At 48.6% G+C, this 22,451-nt stretch overlaps 1 protein-coding gene across 22 annotated transcripts in view; it reads right to left on the bottom strand.

Moving 5' to 3' along the window:
- Positions 1 to 2,314: 2,314 nt before the first annotated feature.
- Positions 2,315 to 22,451, bottom strand: part of CLASP1 (cytoplasmic linker associated protein 1) — a 309,125-nt gene continuing 288,988 nt past the window's right edge. For all 22 annotated transcript variants that reach the window (XM_037988107.2, XM_073019596.1, XM_037988110.2 and 19 more), the window contains 3 exons: positions 13,349 to 13,555; positions 11,625 to 11,741; positions 2,315 to 5,534 (listed from right to left, as the gene is read on the bottom strand). In XM_037988107.2, coding sequence (XP_037844035.1) covers positions 5,448 to 5,534; positions 11,625 to 11,741; positions 13,349 to 13,555 — 411 coding nt within the window. In that variant the 3' untranslated portion in view covers positions 2,315 to 5,447. The remainder of the gene's footprint in view (positions 5,535 to 11,624; positions 11,742 to 13,348; positions 13,556 to 22,451) is intronic.

Below are 22,451 nucleotides of genomic sequence, written 5' to 3'. Positions count from 1 at the left end.
CCCCACTGGGTCAGCAGCGCAGGCCGGCCATGATCGGCTTCGCAAGGCCCCAGGGGTTCTGAGGTGCACTCTGAGGAGAGTCCTGGTAACTCCAGGGGAGATGGAAGGGTGCGAGGCCTGACGAGGGTGGGGGAGCACTGCCGGACCAGAAGCAGAGCGGGGCCTGGCCCCAACTCCATCAGTCGCTGTTTAGCCGGGGCTCCTCCTGTGCCTGTCTCCTCATTTGGAAACCGAACATGACAGTGTGTCCTTCCATCGCATTTCAGGACTGCTGTGGAAATCAGCAAGATGCTACAGACCAGAATCTTGCAAAGTGTGAAGTTCGTCAGTCAGGAATGCTAAGAGCCTCAGTACCCCACTCTTCACGGGGGGCCTGTGACCCTCTGAAAAATGGCAAGGACTTCCTGGCTGCCTTTGGTAAGGCAGGGCAATGGCACCAGGGTTGGAGAACCACATATAGAAAGCTGAACAGGCTGCTGTGCCTGAACCTGGTCCCACCCCCAGGGTGTCTGTTTCGCTAATGAATAATGGGCTCTGACTGCACACGCAGGTGTGCCTGTGGGGAGGGAAGGGGGGGTGACATCACCCTCTTGTGCATTTCCGGGTCCACAGGAGGCAGGGCAGGTGACCATCGGAAGCATTTACTTCAGACCAGCTGCGTCACTTACATCATCTCCATGAACTCTCATGGCACCTCTGCTAGGCAGTTATTTTTTATTTTTTTCTATAGTTTTGAACACAGCCAGGCAGTTCTTAATTCATAAATGAAAAGACTGAGGCAGGAAATGACCTGCCCAAGGCGGGCAGGGGTGGAGCTGGGATTCCAACCCACGTATCTGCGATCCGGAGCACCCTGTGGCGTCTCAGGCAGGGGTGCAAGGTGGTGGGCCACAGGAGAAAGGAGCACAGAGTCCCTGGATAGTGGCACTCGGGATGTATCATGGAACACGACGGAAAACAACTTTTTAATAAAAAGTAAAGCTTCAAAATGTGGTCTATCCATACAATAGAATATTATTCAGCCTTAGGAAGGAAATTAAAAATGTGAAAAAATGCAGGTGAACATGTGTTTAAAGAAAAATTAAAAAAATAAATTCTGATACATACAACATGGATGAACGTTGACATGTTAAGCAAAATAAGCCAGTCACAGAAAGGCAAATACTGTATGATCCACTTATGCGAGGTGCCCAGAATAGTCAAATTCAGAGAGACAGAAAGTAGGATGCTGGTTGCCAAGGGGCTGGCGGGAGGAATGGAGAAGTTACGCTTCATGGGGACAGGGTTTGTTTCACTAGCTGAGAGCCCTATAGAGGGATTCCAGAACACCATGATGGTGATGGTTGCACAATGACCTGAATATATTTACCACCGCTAAACAGCGCACTTACAAATGGTGAAGATGGTAAATCTTGTGTTATGTGTATCTTGCCACAATTTTAAGAATTGAAGGGAAAAAGGGCTTCAAAGAAGTGGCTGTGGAGCCCGTGATGTGCATTGGCTCCCAGAGGCTCCGCTCCTGCCCTGCCCAGCCTGCTCCAGGCCCCAGTGACCGGCAGAGAAGAACTGCAGGCACGCAGGGCAGCCCGGCTGCTCTCAGCGGAGCGTGACTTGCTCTCAGCGGCTCTCCAGCTCATCTCAGGATTCGAGGCTGAGGCTTCCTCCTGCTTCCACCTTTTCCGGGAGCTACTGTTCTCACTGCTCAGTGGAGGAAATGGAGCCAATGAGGGAGGCCCCTGCTCATGCAGCCTCCAGGAGCGTGGCTGGGATTCCAGCCCATGCGTCTCATCTCCCACGTTGTCACTGCACACACGGCACAGCAACCCGCTCCCAGGCGACTCCATCGGGTGTGACATTTCCCCAGGTTGACCTTTTTAAATAAAAAATTGTATTTATATTTCTTTCAGATGGAGTATCACTCTGTCACCCAGGCTGGAGTGCAGTGGCGCGATCTCGGCTTATTGTAGCCTCTGCCTCCCGGGCTCAAGTGCTTCTCCCACCTCAGCCTCCTGAGTAGCTGGGATTACAGGCACACCACCACACCCCGCTCATTTTTGTATTTTTAGTAGAGACGGGGTTTTGCCATGTTGCCCAGGCTGGTCTTAAACTCCTGAGCTCAAGTGATCCGCCCGCCTCGGCCTCCCAGAATGCTGGGATTACACAGGTTGACCTCTTGATGTCACGAGGGGAAGAACTCTCCTGATGTATGAGTCCTCCCAGATTCTTTATTGAAATGGCTGTGTTCTGATGGCAGGGGGAGGGGATCAGCTATCTGCAGCGCATGGCGGTGATAAAGACATCATCAAGCAGAACATTGAATTAAGTCTCATTTATTCTAGGGCAAACTCAAAAGGGTTTTTTTTGTTTGTTTGTTTTCTTTTTTAGCAAATCCTAGCACATTATTAACAAAAAAAAAATCTGTACATTTGCCATGATACACTTGAAAGTGAAACAAATAAGATATAAATACAGATATGGATGTAACATGAAAAAGCCCAAAAACAAAAACAAAACCAAAAAAAACCCCCAAAAAACCCACCCAACCTGGGGGTGTGGGGACCATGCGTGTGAACACAGCGCCAACAAAACTATTTTGGTGGCTGATATTTTTCAGAGCATTTCTTTATTTCCAAACATGATTGTTAGCAAAGTCCTGGTGGGATTCTACAAAGTTCTTACTTGCTGTCCTTGAAAGTGTAACATTATGCTTGATAAATAAAGGGTGGCAGGGAAAGAAAAAGGCTGATGAGACAAAGTCAGTTGCATTACCTGCACAGGGTGATAAGCTAGTGAGGCGCGTAGAAAAGGCAGGCCCGTGGCATCGCCGCAGGTCCGGGAAGCACACAGTGCACTTGAAGGAAGCTGCGTGCCCCAAGGACTGGCCGCACCCTGCCCAGACCCTGGCTGCAGGGGAGGCAGCAGCTTGGAGGAAGCAGGGAGTCAGCCCTCCCGGCCCGCAGTGGAGCAGCAGGGCTCTCGGACCCTGGCCAGTCAGGTAGACGGGGAGGCAGAGGCAGGCCTAGGTGCTCTGCTCTTGTGTGTTCTGTTTTTCATTGGAACAGGTGCCCTGCAGGGAGGCGGCGGCAAGGCAAGGCAGCTGCAGCTGTCAGGGTCTAGGGGGCGACGGTGGGCTCGGCGCCCTCCCAGTGAGGTGGTGGCGGCATGCGAGTCTCCTCAGCGCGGCGGCAGCAGTTTTCAGATTGAGGCCAAGAGACCTGTGACGTGATTGTATCTCTCTTTGTCAGGAGACTGAAGACTGGGCAAGTGACATTCAAGGCTAGCCCTTTGTGAGTACTATGAGGACGTCCAGCGATGTTCAACATCCTTTCTCAGTACACTGGGGACGGCAGGGCCTTCTGGAGTCAAAGAGCTCAAGGAGAAAGGTCTTTCTAACTGCATGAGGCATAAAGACACTCACGGATAACCTAGCCCAACGCACATTCCTACAACAGACGTGTCAACAAAAGACTCCCTCATTCACTTGTAGAGTGTAAAAAAGAAATACCATTCATGACATTTTAATAAACCAACAGTATTTATCAACAAAAGACCTGGTCCTGCTATATTTTAAGCCAAAGCTAGTCAGGAATACCCAACCCCTTGAAATGCATTCCTCAAGTTCCCTAAACAGCAGCAGTGAGGTACCACACGTGTAGGGTGCATGCACACACACACACACACCACATGCTACACACACACACCACACGCCACACACACACACACACACACACACACACACACACACACACACACACGGTCAGCACCCTGGCTTCACTGTTCCTACACAGTATGAGGCCTTCATTTTCAGCGCATGTTTCCAAATACAACATCAGTCTTTCCCAGCTTCCTACATCCAATCTGGAGGGTCAGGGCAGAGGGGTCTGTGGAAATGAGGGTGACAACCACGTGCTCTGGCACCCAGCGTCTGCTTTCAGTCCTAGCAGTTGCAGTGGGCTCTGCACTGGAATAGCAAATACATTATTAGAATTAATCTCAAAAGAAGCGTTTTCCTTATGGAAAAATCAGTTCAATTTACAGGATCTAATACAACAGGAAGAGACAGTAGAAGTCCTCATGACTGCATTAAGAATTTCCATTTGGCTTAAGAATTTCAGTCAAAATTTATTTAAACAGACTGCAAACCTCTAGTTGCTTTCATTGGAGTAATTAGGCTCTAAAGGTGTGTTTAAAAAGGGGGTCTAGTGGTTCCTTGAGGAGGAAGACAGACTCTAAACGTGTGTTCTTTTTAAGTGTGTTTCTATTCCTGTTTTTCTGCAATCTGCTATACCTCATACTTACTTTTTCCTTAAACAGTGACTATTTCATCAACAGACATTCAAGGAACGACTTCAGTTTATAACATTAAGAAAATTGTGATATCCAGTCTCTCTAGGCTTTTCTTTGCTCTTAATCCCACCTTAAATGCAGAAGTCAGAACTAAGATGGTAAAGATGGCATTCACCAGATTAACTGAGACCATGTTAGAACTGAACAGCTTCAGCAGAACTTCGGGGAGAGGAAAGAGGTTGCTGCTAAATCTGAATCACCAGTAGCCCAGGGATGAAGGTCTTGGCAGAACCCCCATGACAACAGTGTTCCCAAGGACCTCAGCAGCAAAGATGAAAGACTTCTCTTTTATCTTCTGTGCTTCATGAACTGCCATCTCAGGCATCCCTACATGATGCCATACATTTATCTTATTTTTGTGTCCAGATTTAAATTTGAAGAATTCCTTTGCATGGAAGCTCTGGGGTGAGGACCTTGTCTGTGGAGTTGATTAGGGAGGGCTGGAAGGAGACTGCTGGGGTGCACTCCCAATTCTATGCTGAAAGCCAGGGCAGTCGGCCTTCAGTTCGGATATGACAAGAAAAATTCCCAGCATTTGTTAAAAGGCCATCTTCAGACCGTTCTTGCCAAGACTTGATTCCCATTTTTAGTAGGTCTCAGAACACAACTTAAAGATGTGTCACCTCTCATGGTGTCAGCTGTGAAAGGGGCCCCACACAGACCATACTCACAAGAAAATAGGCTACGGAGGAGGAACACAAAGTAACACCCCACCCCACCCCCAAATCTGTTATTAACTGGAAAAAAACAAAATGCTACTTTCTACCAAGTAGTGGCTACAGCGCTCTGATTTTTAAAAACTGCACCCCACACACATGGTCTTGCCATCGCAGCAGGCTGTACAGGACATGTTTCAGCATGGCTCTTTTCTGTTCTTACTCCTTTCATTTTGTGTGAAGACTGCAATACAGGCCTTGCTTCCTTTACATTCAATACCAGTAAGATTCTACAGAAAAGCTGGAAGGGACCAAAATACTGATTGTAATAAATATTTGTGGGCCTCCTTGTACTGACTGGGCAGCCGATGAAGGGGGTGGGGGGAGGTCTCTGAGAGGCACCACCGATTGCTTCTAGGTCTACACAAGAGACAGGTGCTGCCATTAGCTGTGCGTGGAGACATCAGAGGAGGAGCTGCTGTTGCTGTTGGTGGTCTGGGCCCTCTTGATATATAAGTTTAGTAGCTTCATCTGAAAAGAGAAGATGAAACTGAATTAGCAAGAAGAAAAGCAATCAGAAAGTAGAAAACAGGAAAAAGAATCCCAGGTGACAGTAAGAAAACAGCAAGTCCCTTCATTCCCTTGGTTGAGGAATTTATTATAAAAACATGTTCTGAGTGCCTGCTGCTCATCCAATGCAACTGCCAGGTGCTAGGGACACAGAGGGACACAGAGGAGGAGAGGGAAAAGCAGTGGGCAATTACAAGAACACCACCAGGTGTCACAACTAGGTGGGCCACAGTAGCTCATGGAGGAAGGGATACGGGGGCAGGGCCATTCATCTCAAGGGCGACTGCAGCCCAAAGGCTCCATCAGAGCCAGGGGAAAAGTAGGGTGAGAACCCCGCTCCACAGGGGTGAAGTGGCTGGGCCAAGGTCAGAGGGCAAATCCTCTAACCTTCACACCTTTAGCTTCTTGAGTAGCTGGGACTACAGGCATGTGACACCATGCCTGGCAGTACTTTAAATGTAAATGGATTAAACTCTTCAATCAAAAGATAGAAATGGGTGGAATGGATAAACATTTGATCCAATTATATGCTGTCTATAAGAAATTCACTTCAGATCCACAGACATAAATGGATTGAAAATGAAAGGATATAAAAAGATATTCCATGAAACAGTAATCAAAGAGAGCAAAGCTGGCTATACTAACATCAGACAAAACAGACTTGGCATCAAAAAAGCTTCTGGAGGTAAGACTTCGATACCCCACCCTCAATAATGGATAAAAGAACCAGACAGATGATAAGCAAGCAAATAGAGGACTTAACCCTAAACCAACTTGATCTAACAGATGTATATGAAACTCAACAATGGAACACACGTCCTTCTCAAAGGACACGTCAAGTTTCAAATCTACTGAAACTTAATTTGTGATTTAATATATGGTTTATCCTATTCTCCAGGAGAGACCACATGTTAAATCACAAATTAAGTTTCAACAGATTTAAAAAGATACCAAAGTATCTTCTCCAACCATAATGGGATGAAGTAAGAAATCAATAATAGAAGGAAAACGAAAACACTCATAAATTTGTAAAAATTGAGTAACATATTCTTAAACTACCAATAAGTAAAGAAGAGGTCATAAGGTAAACTAGAAAACATATTTAAAACAGAATTTTTTTTTTTTTTTTGAGACAGGGTCTCACTTGGAAGCCCCGGCTGGAGTGCAGTGGCACAACCTCAGCTTACTGCAGCCTCAACCTTCCAGGATCAGTGATCCTCCCACCTTAGCTTCCTGACTAGCTGAGGCCACAGGTGCACGCCACCATGCCCAGCTAATTTTTGTATTTTGTATGATGGGGTTTTGCCATGTTGACCGGGCTGGTCTTGAACTCCTGGGCTCAAGTGATCCTCCTGCCTCCGCCTCCCAAAGTGCTGGGATTACTAGCATGAGCCACCGCACCCGGCCTTAGAAAACATCTTGAGACAAATGAAAATGAAAAGACAATTTTGGGGGATGCAGCAAAGCAGCGCTGAAGAGGGAAATTTAGAGTTATAAATGCTTACATTAAAAAAGAGAGCTCTCTAATCAACAACCTAAACTTTCACCTTAAGGAACTACAAAAAAGAAGTAAATCTAAAGCTAGCAGGAGCAAACAATAAAGACTAGAGCAGAGATAAACAAAACAGAGAATAGAAAAATAGAGAAAACTGGCTGGGCACGGTCACGCCTATGATCTCAGCACTGTAGGGGGCTGAGGTGGGAGAATCGTTTGGAACCAGTTCAAGACCAGATGTGCAACACAGCAAGACCCTATCTCTACAAAAAATTAAACAATTGGCTTGGATTATGTGTGCCTGTAGTCCCAGCTACTTGGGGAGGGGGCTGAGATGGGAGGATGGCTTGAGTCCAGGAGGTCAGGGGTGCCAGTGAGTCATGATTGTGCCACTGCACTCCAGCCTGGGTGACCAAAAAAAAATTATGTTTATTTATTTATTTATTTTTGCACAGACGTGGTCTTGCTGTTGCCCAGGCTGGTCTGGAGCTTCTGGCCTCAAGTGACCCTGCCAAAGTAGTGGAATTACAGGTGTGAGCCACCCGCTCCTGGCCCAATCAAATGATTTCCAACAAGCGCGCCAAGACCATTCAATGGGGAGAGGATCATTTTTAACAGATGAGAAATCGCCATCGGGCATGTCTTTTCAACAAACGAAGATACCCATCCTCATCTCACAGAGGATGACTATTAGAAATAATTAGGAATAAATTAGAAAAATGAAAAATAAAAACAAAGTAACAAGTGTTGGTGAGGAAGTGGGGAAATTCCAACACTTGTGCACTGCTGGTCAGAATGTAAAATGGTGCAATCTCCGTGGAAAACAGCAGGGAGGTTCCTCGAAACCTTAAGGACTTGAACAGATGCACCAGTGTTCACAGCAGCATTATTCACAAGAGCCAGAAAGTGGAAGCAACCCAGGGTCCATCAACAGACAGCAGATAAACAAACCGCGCTATCTGCACACAATGGACATTCAGTCTGGAAAAGGAAGGAAATCTCACAAATGCTGCAACATGGATAAGCCCTGAGGACACTATGCTAAGTGAAATAAGCCAGCCATAAAGGACACGTATGATGTAATTCCACGTATATGAGATACCTGGGGTAGTCAAATTCATGGAGACGGAAAGTAGAATGGTGGGGGCCAGGGGTTGGGAAAGAAGGAAATAGGAAATTATTGTTTAATGGGTGCAAAGGTTCGGTTTTGCAAAATGAAAAAAGTTTCGAAGATGGATGGTAGTGATGGTTATACAATAATATGAACCACACACTTAAAAACAGTCACAATGGGCTGGGTGCGGTGGCTCACACCTGTAATCCCAGCATTTTGGGAGGTGGAGGTGGAGGGTGTTGCTTGAGGTCAAGAGTTCGAGACCAGCCTGACCAACATGGCGAAACCTTGTCTCTAATAAAAATACAAAAATTAGCTGGGCATGGTGGCAGGTGCCTGTAATCCCAGCTACTTGGGAGGCTGAGGCAGGACAATCGTTTGAACCTGGGAGGTAGAGGCTGCAGTGAGCCGAGATCACATCACTGCACTCCAGCCTGGGTGACAGAGTGAGACTCCACCTCAAAAAAACAAAGTTACAATGGTAAATTTTATTATACCATGATAAAAAGATTGGGGGCAGGCGGAAGAAAAGAATGCTTGTTCAAGATCATAAAACTCATAAGTGGGGAACAGAGACCAGAAGGCAAGCTGACCCCAAAGCTAGTGCTGCTACCCTAGCAACACGGCATCTCTCCAAATATACTACACAGGCTCCTTCCCTTCATCAGACCTCTTCCTACAGACCCTGATATCATTTACTTTTTCTTTTTCTTTTAAAAAAAAATTTATTTTGAGACAGAGTTTTGCTCTGTTGCCCCGGCTGGAGTGTAGTGGTGCGATCTCGGCTCACTGCAAGCTCCACCTCCCGGGTTCAAGCAATTCTCCTGCCTCAGCCTCTTGAAGAGCTAGGATTACAGGCATGCGCCACCACACCCAGCTTATTTTGTATTTTTAATAGATATGGGGTTTCACCATGTTGGTCAGGCTCGTCTTGAACTCCTGACCTCAGATGATCCACCTGCCTCGGCCTCCCAAAGTGCTGGGATTACAGGCGTGAGCCCCTGCACCCCGCCTTCAGTTATTAACCTCATTTAAGCAAAAGGAGAAGGTGTTCCCATAGGCCTGTAACACTGGAACACAGGGAGCCATGACTTGATTCTTTTTGTTTCTAGTGAAGGAAACTGAGACAGACTTAGCACCAGGTTCTGCCAGCTACCATCCAGTTGAGGAAGGGAGGGAGTTTGTATTAGGAGATGTGTACCTGAGTCTACGAAGTTCATACGAATATACCAGAGCTATTACATTAAAAAAAATTTAGGCCAGACATGGTGGTTCACATCTGTAATCTCAGCACTTTGGGAAGCCAAGGCGGGAGGATCTCCTAAGGTCAGGAGTTCAAGACCAGCCTGGTCAACTGGGCAAAACCCCGCCTCAACTAAAAATACAAAAACTTAACCAGGTGTGGTGGCACACGCCTGCAATCCCAGCTACTTGGGAGGCTGAGGCAGGAGAATCGCTTGAACCTGGGAGACAGAGGTTGCAGTGAGCCAAGACTGTGCCACTGCACTCCAGCCTGGGTGACAGAGCGAGGCTCCATATACAAAAAAAATAATAATAACAATAAAAAACTTAATGGCTGGATGAACTGGGCTACTAAAGCAGAAAGATGTGAAGGCCAGTCTCTTCAAACCCCTGAGGAACTAAGGGTGTAACTGGGGGAGGGAAGGTGCTGGCTCCTGGTCAGGAACGTGGGTTCTGGACCCAAAGCTTCACCAAGAGTGGCAGCAGTGGGTCCGCTGCCAAATGGGGAGGAGAAGACACCTGGGTTTTCTGTCCCTTATCCAAAGGGTCAAATGAGTTGATGGGGCAACTCTCTTCCTCAGGAAAGTAAAAAGTGCCAGACAAAACCAAGGTGTGATTCATGTTATTTTTGGATGAATTTTCCATTTTCTAAATCTAATTTCCTTTGTGAACTGTACCATCGAAAGTCCTCCCGGTCAGCAGGAATCACCTACAAATCCCTGATGGAGGTAGGAGAGCTGGGGGGACTTTTGCTCAGGACCGTTCAGATAATCAGGAAGGGGATCTGATGAGGAGCCTGTGTAGCAGTAGGGCGAGGAGAAGGAACTGGAGAACAGAATCAGGTCACCCACAAACTATGCACTGCACACCCGCCTCATACACCTCTTCCAGCCTATCTGCTGATTCCTGGTTACAAAAAGAGGAAAGTGTCTCCTCTGGACCACCTGTTCTTAACCAGGGGTGATTCTGCCCCTCAGAGGGTATCTGGGCAGATGTGAGACAGCAGTGATGCTTACAATGGCAGGGGGTGCTATTGGCACATGTCAGTATAGACGGTGGTGGTCAGAGATGCTGCTTAAACTTCCTACCACACACAGGACAGCCCACCTTAACAAGGTGGCCCAGAGTGTCAACAGAGCCAAGGTGGAGAAACCCTGCTCTGAACACCCCAGCCAGAGCTTCGCTTCCCCAGAACTCTGGAGAAGCAAGGCTCCAGCTGTAATGCTCACCAGCTGTATCAAAGCAACAGCTCAATCTGAAATGAAATGGGCCCCACTTGCCAATTCCTCCTCTCATAAGAGCAGGTGCTTCTGGTTTCATGCTTTCCACTGGCTTCGTTTGACAGAGTGGTTTGTATAAAAAGGTGGGGATTTTAAACTCCACAGAGATGTGCTTTCTCCACAGGCAGGTTCTGAGGCCCCAGGCACAACTGGCCTCCTCTCCGGGAGCCAAGGCCTCACCTCTCCGCCATGCCTCTCCTGCTGCAGCATGAGGCCGGGTTTTTAATCTGCTCTCACCAGCCTAGCACGTCAGATTTGAGTGATGTCGTTGTTCTTTTAACTAAAACCAATAAGCAGTCCAGCCACTCTCATTTTCAGTGACATCCATTTTGGTCCATTTTCTTCCCCTAATTCCAGACACCCTTAAAGGAACATGAGAGGCAGCAGTGTGAGTAAGAAGTCTGCCTCCTGCAGTCAGGTCTGTGCCCGGGGCAGGTTAAGGGGATGGCCATGCCCACAGGGATGTTGCTGTAAACATGAGTCAACACATGCAGAGTGCGTGGGGCTGCCCCGTAGGCTCAGGGTGAGAGCCAGCTGTTGCCACTACTGATGCCCATGAGGGACTCGGCTCTGATTCAGCAACTGCTAAGCAAGCAGGTACATTTCTTTAGTGTTTCCATGAAAAACCGGCTGGTTTCTAATTAAAGCTGTTTTTCTTTTGGAAATAAAGCAGCAGCTCAAAATCAGCATTTCATAAACAGGAGTTGAGGCAGACTATGTTGTATAATGTTAGTGTTACCTTCAACTGATTTCACTGTATAGTTCATTTTTATATTTAGAAAAATGCTATTGGAGAAATAAGACCCAGCTAAAACACAATGAACAAAACCTGTCTGGAATCCAGAGCTGCAGTCAAATGGGTTTAGGACGAGCTGGCAGAGCCTAGGTGTGCTTCTCAGTCCAGGTAACACTATACATACCTTGCTCCCTGTGAGCTGTGCAAGGTGAGGTTTCAGGTCTTCTCCGATTACGGAATAAATTGCCACCAAGCAAAACACGCTGGCCTTGCGCACACTACTTTCGGTGTTGTCGTAACCCTAGAGAGCCAGAGGAACACGAAAAGGAAACCAGATCAAAGATTCAGTCCCTAGCCAACATCTCATCAGCGTTTCCACAAATGCCCTCCGAGCTCAACCCTGGACTTGTCAGTAACAACCAGGATAGACCTCAGCCCCGTAATGGAATCCAGACAGCTTTCACCCCAGAGGTCACAACTTGGCATCAACAGAAACTTCGTTTCTGGGGCGCAGAAGCAGGAGGGTGGCGAGTCCCAGACTGGTCTCTGCATCTGCACAGGCACTACTGTGTAACAAGCTGCCACCCAAGAAACATTGCAGGGGAGAGAGAATGAGAAAAGGCAATGAAGGGAAAAGAGCACTTGCTTTGTTCCCATTTCTCCCAAAGGTCAAGCAAATTTCCCTGTGAAAACGCCTTTTAAGGGAGGCCGAGGCGGGTGGATCACGAGGTCAGGAGATCGAGACCATCCTGGCTAACACCGTGAAACCCCGTCTCTACTAAAAATACAAAAAACTAGCCAGGCGTGGTGGCGGGCGCCTGTAGTCCCAGCTACTCGGAGGCTGAGGCAGGAGAATGGCGTAAAACCCGGGAGGCGGAGCTTGCAGTGAGCCGAGATCGCGCCACTGCACTCCAGCCTGGGTGACACAGCGAGACTCTGTCTCAAAAAAAAAAAAAAAAAAAAAAAAAAAAAAAAAAAAAAAAGAAATGAAGAACATCACTCGCTCTTGTGAGCAAACCCTTCTACCCTCCAGGAATTGCTGGGGACCGTCTGGTCCCACAGCCTGATGTCCGTGTCCCTTTGCAGCTGGGCCTCCATCTATCTGTCGGCCTCATCCTGGCCCACACCCAGCTGGGGCTACCTGCTGTTCTCCAGACAGCCTGGGACTCTTCAGCCTCTGTGCCTTTCCCTTTGTTTGGAATAATCTAGTCCTCAACAGTTAAGTGTTTAATCCCCAAGCCAAGCACCCAGCAAACAGCAGCAATGATTAAAAGTGATGCTGACTCCTCTCTATCTTTCCCCAGTGAAACTCCCTCGCCAAAGGCCAACTTGAAACCACCTCTTCTATGAACCCTCTCTCCCCCACCCCAGCCCGGAACCACTTCTCTACTGTCATGGAGCCCATGGTGACACCTGTCGTTGTCTGTGTGGCTGCACAGTAGGCTGAAAGTCTTCTGAGGCCGTCCACACAGTGGAACCCAGCTGCTTGATGCCAGTCTGTTTCACTCACTGTCTCATGCTTAGAAGAGTTTCAGTAAGTATTTGTGTGCTGCGTGAGACAAGGACCATTGTTTGATTTACACTCAATGGCCCGCCTCGCCCAGGGCTGGGGCTACAGCAGGTGTGCAACAAGGGTTTGTTGAAGGAATGGACAAAAAAAAATGATCAAAATATGTTTATAGTAAACAGAAAGTTCATTCTGTGAGTCGCCAGGAAAGTCTTCTCAGTGCATTCAGGAGAGGGGGTGAGCTGGAAGCCGCACAGGAGGCTGTGAAGGGTCCCTGCCGTACGGCCTCACAGGTCCTGCCTGGTTGCCAGTGAAGGAGGAGCACAAAGCCCTTAAACATTAGTTCAAGTTAGGCAGCCCCACCCAGGCCGGGCGCAGGCCCCACCAACACGCGGGCCTACCTGCAGCAAGCCTGGGATGATGTCGGCGAGGAGCTGCAGCAGCGACTCCTTGGCGATCCTCTCGACGACTTTGGTCTGCATCTTGATGGCAGCAAGGTTGATGGGGTAGTCGGCTGTCTGGATGATGGGGCAGAGCACCTTGATGCACTGCTCCGGGTGGATGGAACTGGCCAGTGTGGACGCAGCCTCCTCAGCCGCTCTCACCACCTGAAACACCCAGTTCCCCCAGAGAGTGAGCTCCACAGGCCACACGAAGCGAAAGATCAAACATCGCTTCTGATTTCAGAGGCCAAAGGACAATGACCTCACTCAACGTCAGACGACAGCCATTGCTTCGCCTGGCTCAATTGTTAAAGTAAACACAGAGTGGTCTGCAGGGCGATTTTAAAGGGGAGTGTGGGCCACGGAAAGGCAGGTCTGGGGGATTCTGGTAAAAACCTTAGAAAAGTGGTAGTCCAAGTGCAGCCCCCCCGTCAGCGCCAGCAGCAGTGCTGGGAGCCTGTTAGAAATGCAACTTCTCAGGCCCACTCAGACCTGCTCACTCAGAGGTGGGCCCCAACTCGGGGAGGGGGTGCAGCGAGCTGTGTTGGTAAGTACCAGGTGATTTCTAGACACACTAAAATTGGAGAACCTCTGGCCTAGAAGACTAGGACCTGAATACAGAAATGCTTCCCAATGGCTTGTGGGACACCTACAACTGGAGCATCTGAAAAGAAGCCTGGAGGAAATCAGTGACTTCAATGCTGGCACTTCCTGGAAGAGGCCCACCTGCCAGGCAGTTGGGAAGGCACAGAGAGAAGCCCCTGAAAGGGTTTTCCTGAGGAATCTCTTCTGGAAAGTTGCTTTTCTACGACTCTGTGCACGATGACCCCTTTGCCTTCCATTTTTTAGGGAGGTACGTGAAATGGCCGTCTCATGGTCAAAGGAGCAGCCTCCGACCTCTGGAGGGCCACAAGACCCTCTTGTAATAAAGATGGAAGCTAAATGCAAAGCCCAGTGAGGAAGAAAGAAGACAGTAGAAGGCCCGGTGGAAAGAGCCTGGGCTTTGGGCTCAGGGAGCAAGTCCCCGTCACGCCAGTCCCAAATGCTAGAACTCCATGTCCTCATCTGTAAAACAGGGATGTCACAGAGATGAATGGTAAGCAGTACTCAAGATACAGTAGTCAGTAAAGGATGCTTCCTCCTATCAGTGGCACAGAGTCCACACTGTATAAATGACAGACACAGACAGGCACCAGGCTGTACGCACATGCATTTTCTTACAAAGTACAACCGAACTCAAACACTTTCCGCCTACTGCCCGCCCTGGCTGGGCTACTCATTCCATCCAGACTCCTCTCTGCATTGTTCTGCTACTCAAAGTAACTCAGCTCTAACTTCATACAACAAAAAGGTGAAGACCACCAGCCCACAGCTCCAGTCATCCTAGCCCTTGTGACTGAAGCAAGACAGGCCCATGGAAACAGCATACGGATCATCTGGAAAGCTGCTTCTGGTTATGGGCATGGAGGGGGTGAAGAAGTCTGTGCAAGTCAGGGAGCGTGGCAAACGGACAGGAGGCCCACAGAGAGGCCACCTGAGCTGTGTAGCAGACAGGCCCAGGGCTGGGCTCAGAGGCCATACCAGCTGCTTTGGGTCACTTTGGGGCCCTCACTGAGGCTGTCCTGGGGCTCTGGGAAGAGACTGTGGCTCCAGAAGAGGCTCGGCTTCACCTTCGGCCCAGGGCTACACTGCCGCATGAACAGGGCTCACTTCAGGGAGTGTGCGTGAGTGCATGTTGTCAGCTCTGCTCTGTGGAATGGTAAAGGGAAATTTTTCCAACTAGACAGCTGAGTTCATCCCATTCACAATGGACATGTTTGGGGCCGGCTGTGGTGCTGACAGTGGGTTTTTCATTACGAAGCCCCATATGAGCTTTGGCTACTCACACCCACTACCTGACACTTATCACTACAAAACCCCTGGAAGAAAGTGCACCAAGGGTTAACGCTGCTTCTCTCAGGGCGGTAAGATTATGGGTAACTGTTTTCCTCTTCATACTTTTTAGATAGAAAAATTGCAATGAACATTAGGCTGGTGCAAAATTAGTTGCAGTTTTTACCATTACAGTATAACCTTGGTAGCAAGGAAAATGTATTCCAGAAAATCTACTTGACTTGTGTGAGGCCAGGGAAAGCCGGCAGCCCAGGCCTGGCTCAGGGTGGAAGGTGGCAGGGCGGTGCACTTGAGGAGCGGGCTGCGCCTCCTTGGATTCCTGAAGGGAACCCCACCCAGGCATACGGGAGGTGCTCCGTGGTACGGCCAGCACCATCATCATGACTGCTCCTGCTGACCTCCCACTCTCTCCATAAAGCCCATCCGCTGAACTACAAAACTCACCGTCCCTCAGATGTGGCTGACGTCCCAGCCCCTGCCTAGGCCTCCCTATCGGACCGGTGACACTTTCCCCCCAACTTCTGTTCTTCTGTCTGTGACACTCATATGGCACCATATGTAGACAGCTTTGTATTTTTGGTGGCATTTCCGTGTGTGTTTCTTCTTACCAAACAGCTAGGAACTGAAACATTTCTGTCATACCTAAGTACCCACGAAGCTGGGCATTTACCAGGAGTTTAGTACTTACTGAGGGACTGAGAATTCGCTCTCCTGGCTGTCTGAGACTACGTCCCACTTAAAGAAGCCCTACTGCCCTCAAGTCTTTCTTGTGGAGGCCTTTTGTACTTTCTCTGGGAGGACCCGCTAACTCCTTGCAGCGTGGAGGAAAGGCCAGGAGTCTCATGAAGTAAGATCACCACATCCATCACCACGTAGCCGGCACCCTAGAGTGAACACACTGCAGCCACCCCTGGGGCCTGCACCGGGATTATGGATGAATCCCTGATGGAGCCCCGGGTCAGCATGGCTTAAGGGTAAGTACTGTGTACAGGTCACAACACCCAAGATGCGCCTGTGCTCACTATGTATGTGAAGGTCAGGCGCGAGGACAAAGCACTGTAGAGAGGCAATTTTATTTTAAAAGTCATGTCCAACTCTCAAGCACCTGACAGGATTCTTTCCTCTCATTTGTGCTCTGTGTGGATGTTTGTTCACCCAGCACTGACCAGGTGCCTCCTGTGTGTCAGAGACTGAGCTCAGAGCTCTGGCCACGGAGCTGAGGACTGGGCCATGCTCTGGTGGTTCAGGGCAAAGTGAAGGTAGTCTATGCAGAGGGGCAGCACGAGGGTGCGGAGACCCAGGAAGGAACCAGATGGCGGGGACCTGCTACCTGATGCACTTCCTGTGGGTGGCCAGGATTAGACGGGAGGAGGAAGGAGAATGGATGTGTGCAGAAGGCTTCTTTGGTGTTCTGCGGGCCTTCCTCCAGCTCAAGGGCCCTCGGCCATGCACGGCCAGCCTACCTTGCCTCTGCCTCACCCAGGCACCTCAGTGAGCAGGCCTTCCCTTGCCAGCCAAAGTGTTAGACTCAATGCTGATGGCATTCACTCCATGCCACAAACGTACAGGAAGGAGCCTATTTGAAGGAAGCCCACTGGGATTTCTTTTTCTTGCCAATTCAAACTCCTGCCAAAGGCAGCTTTTTCCACACAGGTCACCTGAAAGCAGAGTACTGTTTGGACCCTGGTGTGTACACACGACTTTTAACTTTTTTGCCCCGACAAGGGCAGCCTCCAGAGTTAGATGAGCACATTCTCAGCCTCTGAGGGAAGGACAGGAGACAAACCTTAGTTCAATCCTCTGGCAAAAAACCTCCCTGGTCTGAGCTTCCATTTTTAAATTAAAAACTCCTAAAATGAGGATTTTATTTTTATTGTTTTGAGACAGAGTCTCACTCTATCATTCAGGCTGTGGTGCAATGGAATTGTCTCAGCTCACTGCAACCTCTGCCTCCAGGTTCAAGCAATTCTCATGCCTCAGCCTCCCAAGTAGCTGAGATTACAGGTGCCTGCCACCACACCTGGCTAGTTTTTGTATTTTTAGTAGAGATGGGGTTTCACCATGTTGACCAGGCTGGTCTCAAACTCCTGGCCTCAAGTGATCCACCCACCTCGGCCTCCCAAAGTGCTGGGATTACAGGCGTGAGCCACAGCGCCCAGCCTAAAAGGAGGATTTTAAAGAATCTACTTTGACAGTTATCTGAATTAAGAGAGACAAGATGTGAACCAACTTGGTATATTTCAGCTACAAAACACATGATGGCTAAGCCAGACATGGAGGCTCCCGCCTATAACCCCAGCTACTTGGAAGGCTGTGCTGGGTGGATCACTTGGGCCCAGGAATTTGAGACTAGCCCGGGCAACATGGAGAAACCCCATCGCAAACAAAAACAAAGCACAAGCTAGGTGTTGGTGGAGGAATGAAACCAGAGTGGAGCTGAGCAGCAGAGGCGCCACCAGAAGGCACAGCTGCTGAGCCGGGAGCTCCCAAGTTGCTGGGGATGGGGAGTGAGGGAGGCAGAGCTCTGGGACCCCGAGACTCCACAGAGGGCCAGTCATCACACTGAATATTCTAAGAATGGGTAACACTGATAAGCCAGCTCCTTCCCTGGGGTCGAGTGCCAACATCATGACGGGTCTGCCCTCTCCAATGACCTCTAAGATGCCAGAGGCTCCTCAGCAAGGCTTGGCTCCTTCCTGCCTATGTGGTGCCTCCTCTCCCTGCCCACACCCTGCCCAGCCACATCTCTATGCCCCTGGCCAAGTCACCCTGAGGACTTACTGCAACACAGCTCCCAGGAAGCCTCATCATGCGTGCGCTTTATTTTATCACTGCGGGTAAATATTGTGCTGAAATCTTCCCTCCCACTAGACCAAAAGTTCCTTGAAGGCAAGATCCCATCTCAGCCATCTTTCTATCTCCATGCCTGGCACAATGTCCAGTATATACCAAGTGCTCAATAAACAGCTGTTGAACTACTTTTCCCATAGCGTGGGACACACACACACACACACACACACACACACACACACACACACACACACAGAGAGACAGGGTCTTGCTCTGTTGCCCAGGCTGGAGTGTGGTAGTGTAATCATGGCTCACTGCAGCCTCGATCTCCTGGGCTCAAGAGATCCTCCTACCTTAGCCTCCAAGTAGGTGGGATTACAGGCACGTATAATATTTTAAGTTTTTTGTAGGGGTCTCAGTATGTGAGATGGGGTCTCACTATGTTACCCAAACTGGTTTCAAATGATCTGCCCACCTCAGCCTCCCAAAATGCTGGGATTACAGGCATGAGCCACTACACTCAGCCCAGCGTACATATTTTTAATGCTCATGACTCACAAAGTCACGTCTGAAGCATGCCGCATTGACTTGGATTTACATTTTTCCTAAGGAGCTAGCACAGAAAACTAGGAGCACAGCAGGTTATCTACAAATAATCAACTTGGGCTGTGGAAAAATCACCTGCACAAGGCCCAGAGAGCACCATTCCAGGTGACACACTGGCAAAGCAGCAGACTAGTTCTTCGGAAAAGAGACTTCAGCTCAGGTTTCCAGTCACCAGTTGTCTGAGGAGGACTGGCGTGTTTCTTGGAAGAGCTCCGTCAGGTAATGGGTTACCTCAGACGGGGTGCTCTTCTTCCTCCTCCATTTGTGCGGGTCCCAAGGGCTTCTCTGAATGTGTGTGTGTTTGGGAGAGCCAAGCACGTGGCTGTGCACCTATGTGGCTGAGTTACACACGGCTGAGTGGATGGTGAAAAGTGGAAGGAGACAGTCCCTCTCTTTTCTAATCTGGCCCAGCAATGAAACCATGCTCAGAAACTGCTGGCTTTCTACTGTAAGAAATCACTGCACAAGTATCCTAACACACCAGCCTGAAAGCTGAGGAACTTTTAGGCCTCTGTTTTTAAACCTGGAAAAAGAAATAAAAGGTCAGGAAACACTGGATGATTCTGTAGCGTATCAAAGGTAGAAAGCCCTGATGCACAGGAGTCAGTATCTGAGGTCCCCCGGGAGGTGGGAAACAGCTCAGTGGGTGGAAAGAACACGGCTCTGGAGACAGGATTCAGGAGTTGGCAGCGTTGCTTTCCAGGCTTGACAGGAGCAAGCTAAGGCTTCCCGGTGCTCTTCGGGGTTGCAACGAGGATTAGTGAGACCAGGCAATTGACTATCGGGTTCATGGTGAGAACTTGCGGTTTTCCTTCTCTCCTCCCCATCTCCCGCACTCTATTGCCATTCAGGTTAAAGTGAATTACCCTACAGGCAGCTGCTGGGAAAAAAGGCTGTTTCAGATCTGCTGTGCTGAAACCCAAACCCAAGGAGCCCTTCATCTTACAAAAATCCAGGAATTCTGGATGTGGCCCGCACAAAGCATTTGGTGAAATTTATCTATTATTTTATTTTATTTTGAGACACAGTCTTGCTCTGTTGCCCAGGCTGGAGTGCAGTGGCGCCATCTTGGTGGAAGCCTCCTGGTTCAAGCGATTCTCCTGCCTCAGCCTCAGAGTAGCTGGGACTACAGGTGCACACCACCACGCCTGGCTAATTTTTTTTTTGTATTTTTAGTAGATACAGGGTTTCACCATGTTGGCCAGGCTGGTCTCAAACTCCTGACCTCAAGTTATCTGCCCTCCTCGGCCTCCCAAAGTGCTGGGATTATAGGCGTGAGCCACCACGCCCAGATGATCAAATGTATCTAACGTGGATGAGGGCTTTGGTTCTAAAATGTCTGAAAATAAAGTCAGAAGCCGCACATTAAGATGGGTAGTTTGAGGCCCTCTTTTTCACTGGAGTTACAGCAAGTTTCCCAAGACAGACGCTGGTTTTGGCAAGGCAGGTAGGTGTTCTCAACTTCCCTCTATATGCCAAACCCCTGGCTTTGGCGAGCTGCCTGAATCAGGGTGAACTTTAGGTTTTGCCCCTGTGTTCTATGTAACATAAGAAGCAAAGATTATAAATGTAAGCAAACAGAGAGCAAAAGTCAACATGGGCAGCAGAAACAAAGGAAGACAATACCACTTAGTACACAAGGTGGCCAGAAGTGGCAAGGAGTTAGAAAGGGGTGAGGGACTATTCAAAGAGGACAGGATCAAAAAGACTTCTGGGTTATAATCTGCCTTGAAGTCATCAAAAACTGTTCCAATTCTGCTACAGTCTCATTAGAAACACAGGACTCCTTCCCCTTTCAGAGTCAGTGAAGTAATAGTGTCTAGCTAAGAAAAGCATAATTTTCACATCTAGCTTTTTAAAAATGGGATTATTACTCAGAATACTGGTGAGTGTTTGCTTAGAGGTTTCTTTCTTTTAGCACATACAGTTTTCAAAATTTGGATTGCATGTTTTAGGTTCACAAGGTTGTGATCTGGCTCTGTCACAGACACACCAGAATAACTGGTTGAGTAAAAAAAAACAAAAACAAAAAAACAAAGGTCCAGGAACAACAGTGGCTGGAATCAAAGAACTCTTCATAGTAGATGTCCTGAGCTTAGCTCCTCAATCGTGTGGAAGCTAAGGAAGAATTTAGCGCCACCTTCTGGGAAAGGCCAGAAAGATGGTAAAAAACTGGATTGACCATGAGTTTAAGTATCCACCAGTGGACTGGGGGAAAAAAAACGACCAATGTCCCAGATTGGCATTGACATGGTCCTGGGATTTACAACAGAGTGCCAGCATGGCCCTGAACCTGGGACGAGAGTCCTCACTTAGCTAGGCTCAGTATCAGAGGGAGGGGAAATAAAAGTTCCAGGCTCTAAGTCTGGAGACCGGAGTTTTGGCTCTGGTTCTGGCATCAACTAGCCAAGTCAGCTTGGGGTAAATTTCTTCATTCTCTATGCCTCGGTTTTCCTCATCAGTAAAATGAAAGGGAGAACCTAAATCAATTATTTTAAAGGTATTTCAGATTATAACATCTTATCATCCAACTCTACCTGATGAGTCTTTTCCCCTGAAAAATGTGCATGCGCAAAATTCCAAGGAACTGTGAAGAGCCTGGGGAGTAGTGTCTATATGAAATGACCTCTAACAAGACAGTCATCACATCCTTACCTGGAAAAGCAGATTCAGGGCAACACAATGGACATCTTCAAATGCAGTCAGGCTCTTAGGTGGGAGATTTATTCTGTTCTACTCTAAGGGGTAGAATTAGGGCCAAGAGGGCAAACGATGAGAAGGAGTGGAAAGAGCGGCTGAGAGTCCAGGAGGCGGTGTGTCCTGCTGTCCTGGAGATGATGCTGCAGAGGCTGGGCTGGCCTCTCAGGAGGTGCTCAGCATTAGATGGGAAGCTGGGCAGCACGTGTAAGGCTCCTCTTCGGCATTCTAATTCTGGTATCCATCTCTAAACACCCATGGCATTTCCTAGCCTAATGCGGACAATATACTGGCTACCCCAGCACAAATATGGACAGATTCCAAACAAAGCAGTAGCCAAAAGATACAAGTCGTATTTTTGCTGGTGTTTTAGAATTTACTCAATTGCATTTAATAGCTTCTTAGGTGTATTTAGAGAAATGCAGTTGTATCTGCTTTACGTAGAATTTTAAAAACTTGACAATTCTATTCAAAATCAGTCTACTTTCTTCAATGGAAGAGTATAAAAAGGATACTATCTTCAATTTTCAGCAATGTCAACCACCTTACTTCACTTTAATGCCAGCCTCTCAGGGCAGAGTATAAAGCACCTGCCCCCCCACCTCCCACCCAGCACACAAGTGCTTTAGATATCCAGAGTGTCTGTGACTTGTCCACAATCATAGCCCGAGCTAGCAAAAGCAGCATGGGAACCCAGGCCTTCAAACCCCAAACCCAAGGGTGTTAACATTAAGCAACGGCTCTTTCTGAAGCTACAAGAGCTAAAGGGCAGGTGTCACCTCTGGCTCCTTGAGAGTCAGTTCATCGGCGAGGCGGAACTACTCCCTACCCATGAGTAACGGCAGGAGCAGCCACCACCACAGCCGCCACCACAGCCGCCACTCAGAACTAGACACCGTGCCTGGCACTTCACAAGCCTGTGAGGTGGGCTATGTTTCTTCACTCGCCAGAGAGAATATGAGGACTCACAAAATGGTAAGTCTCCTGCCGTCCTGGCTCAGCGGGGTTCAACCCAGGAGTGTCTTCCAACCCATGCCCCCTCCCTTGACCATGTGGCCTTGGCTCCTAGAGTTCT

This window comes from Chlorocebus sabaeus, chromosome 10 (genome assembly GCF_047675955.1).
Source record: "Chlorocebus sabaeus isolate Y175 chromosome 10, mChlSab1.0.hap1, whole genome shotgun sequence".
In the NCBI taxonomy this organism is placed as follows: domain Eukaryota; kingdom Metazoa; phylum Chordata; class Mammalia; order Primates; family Cercopithecidae; genus Chlorocebus; species Chlorocebus sabaeus.
The sequence above is the reverse complement of the archived record's forward strand: the minus strand, read 5'-3'. Positions and strand labels throughout refer to the sequence as shown.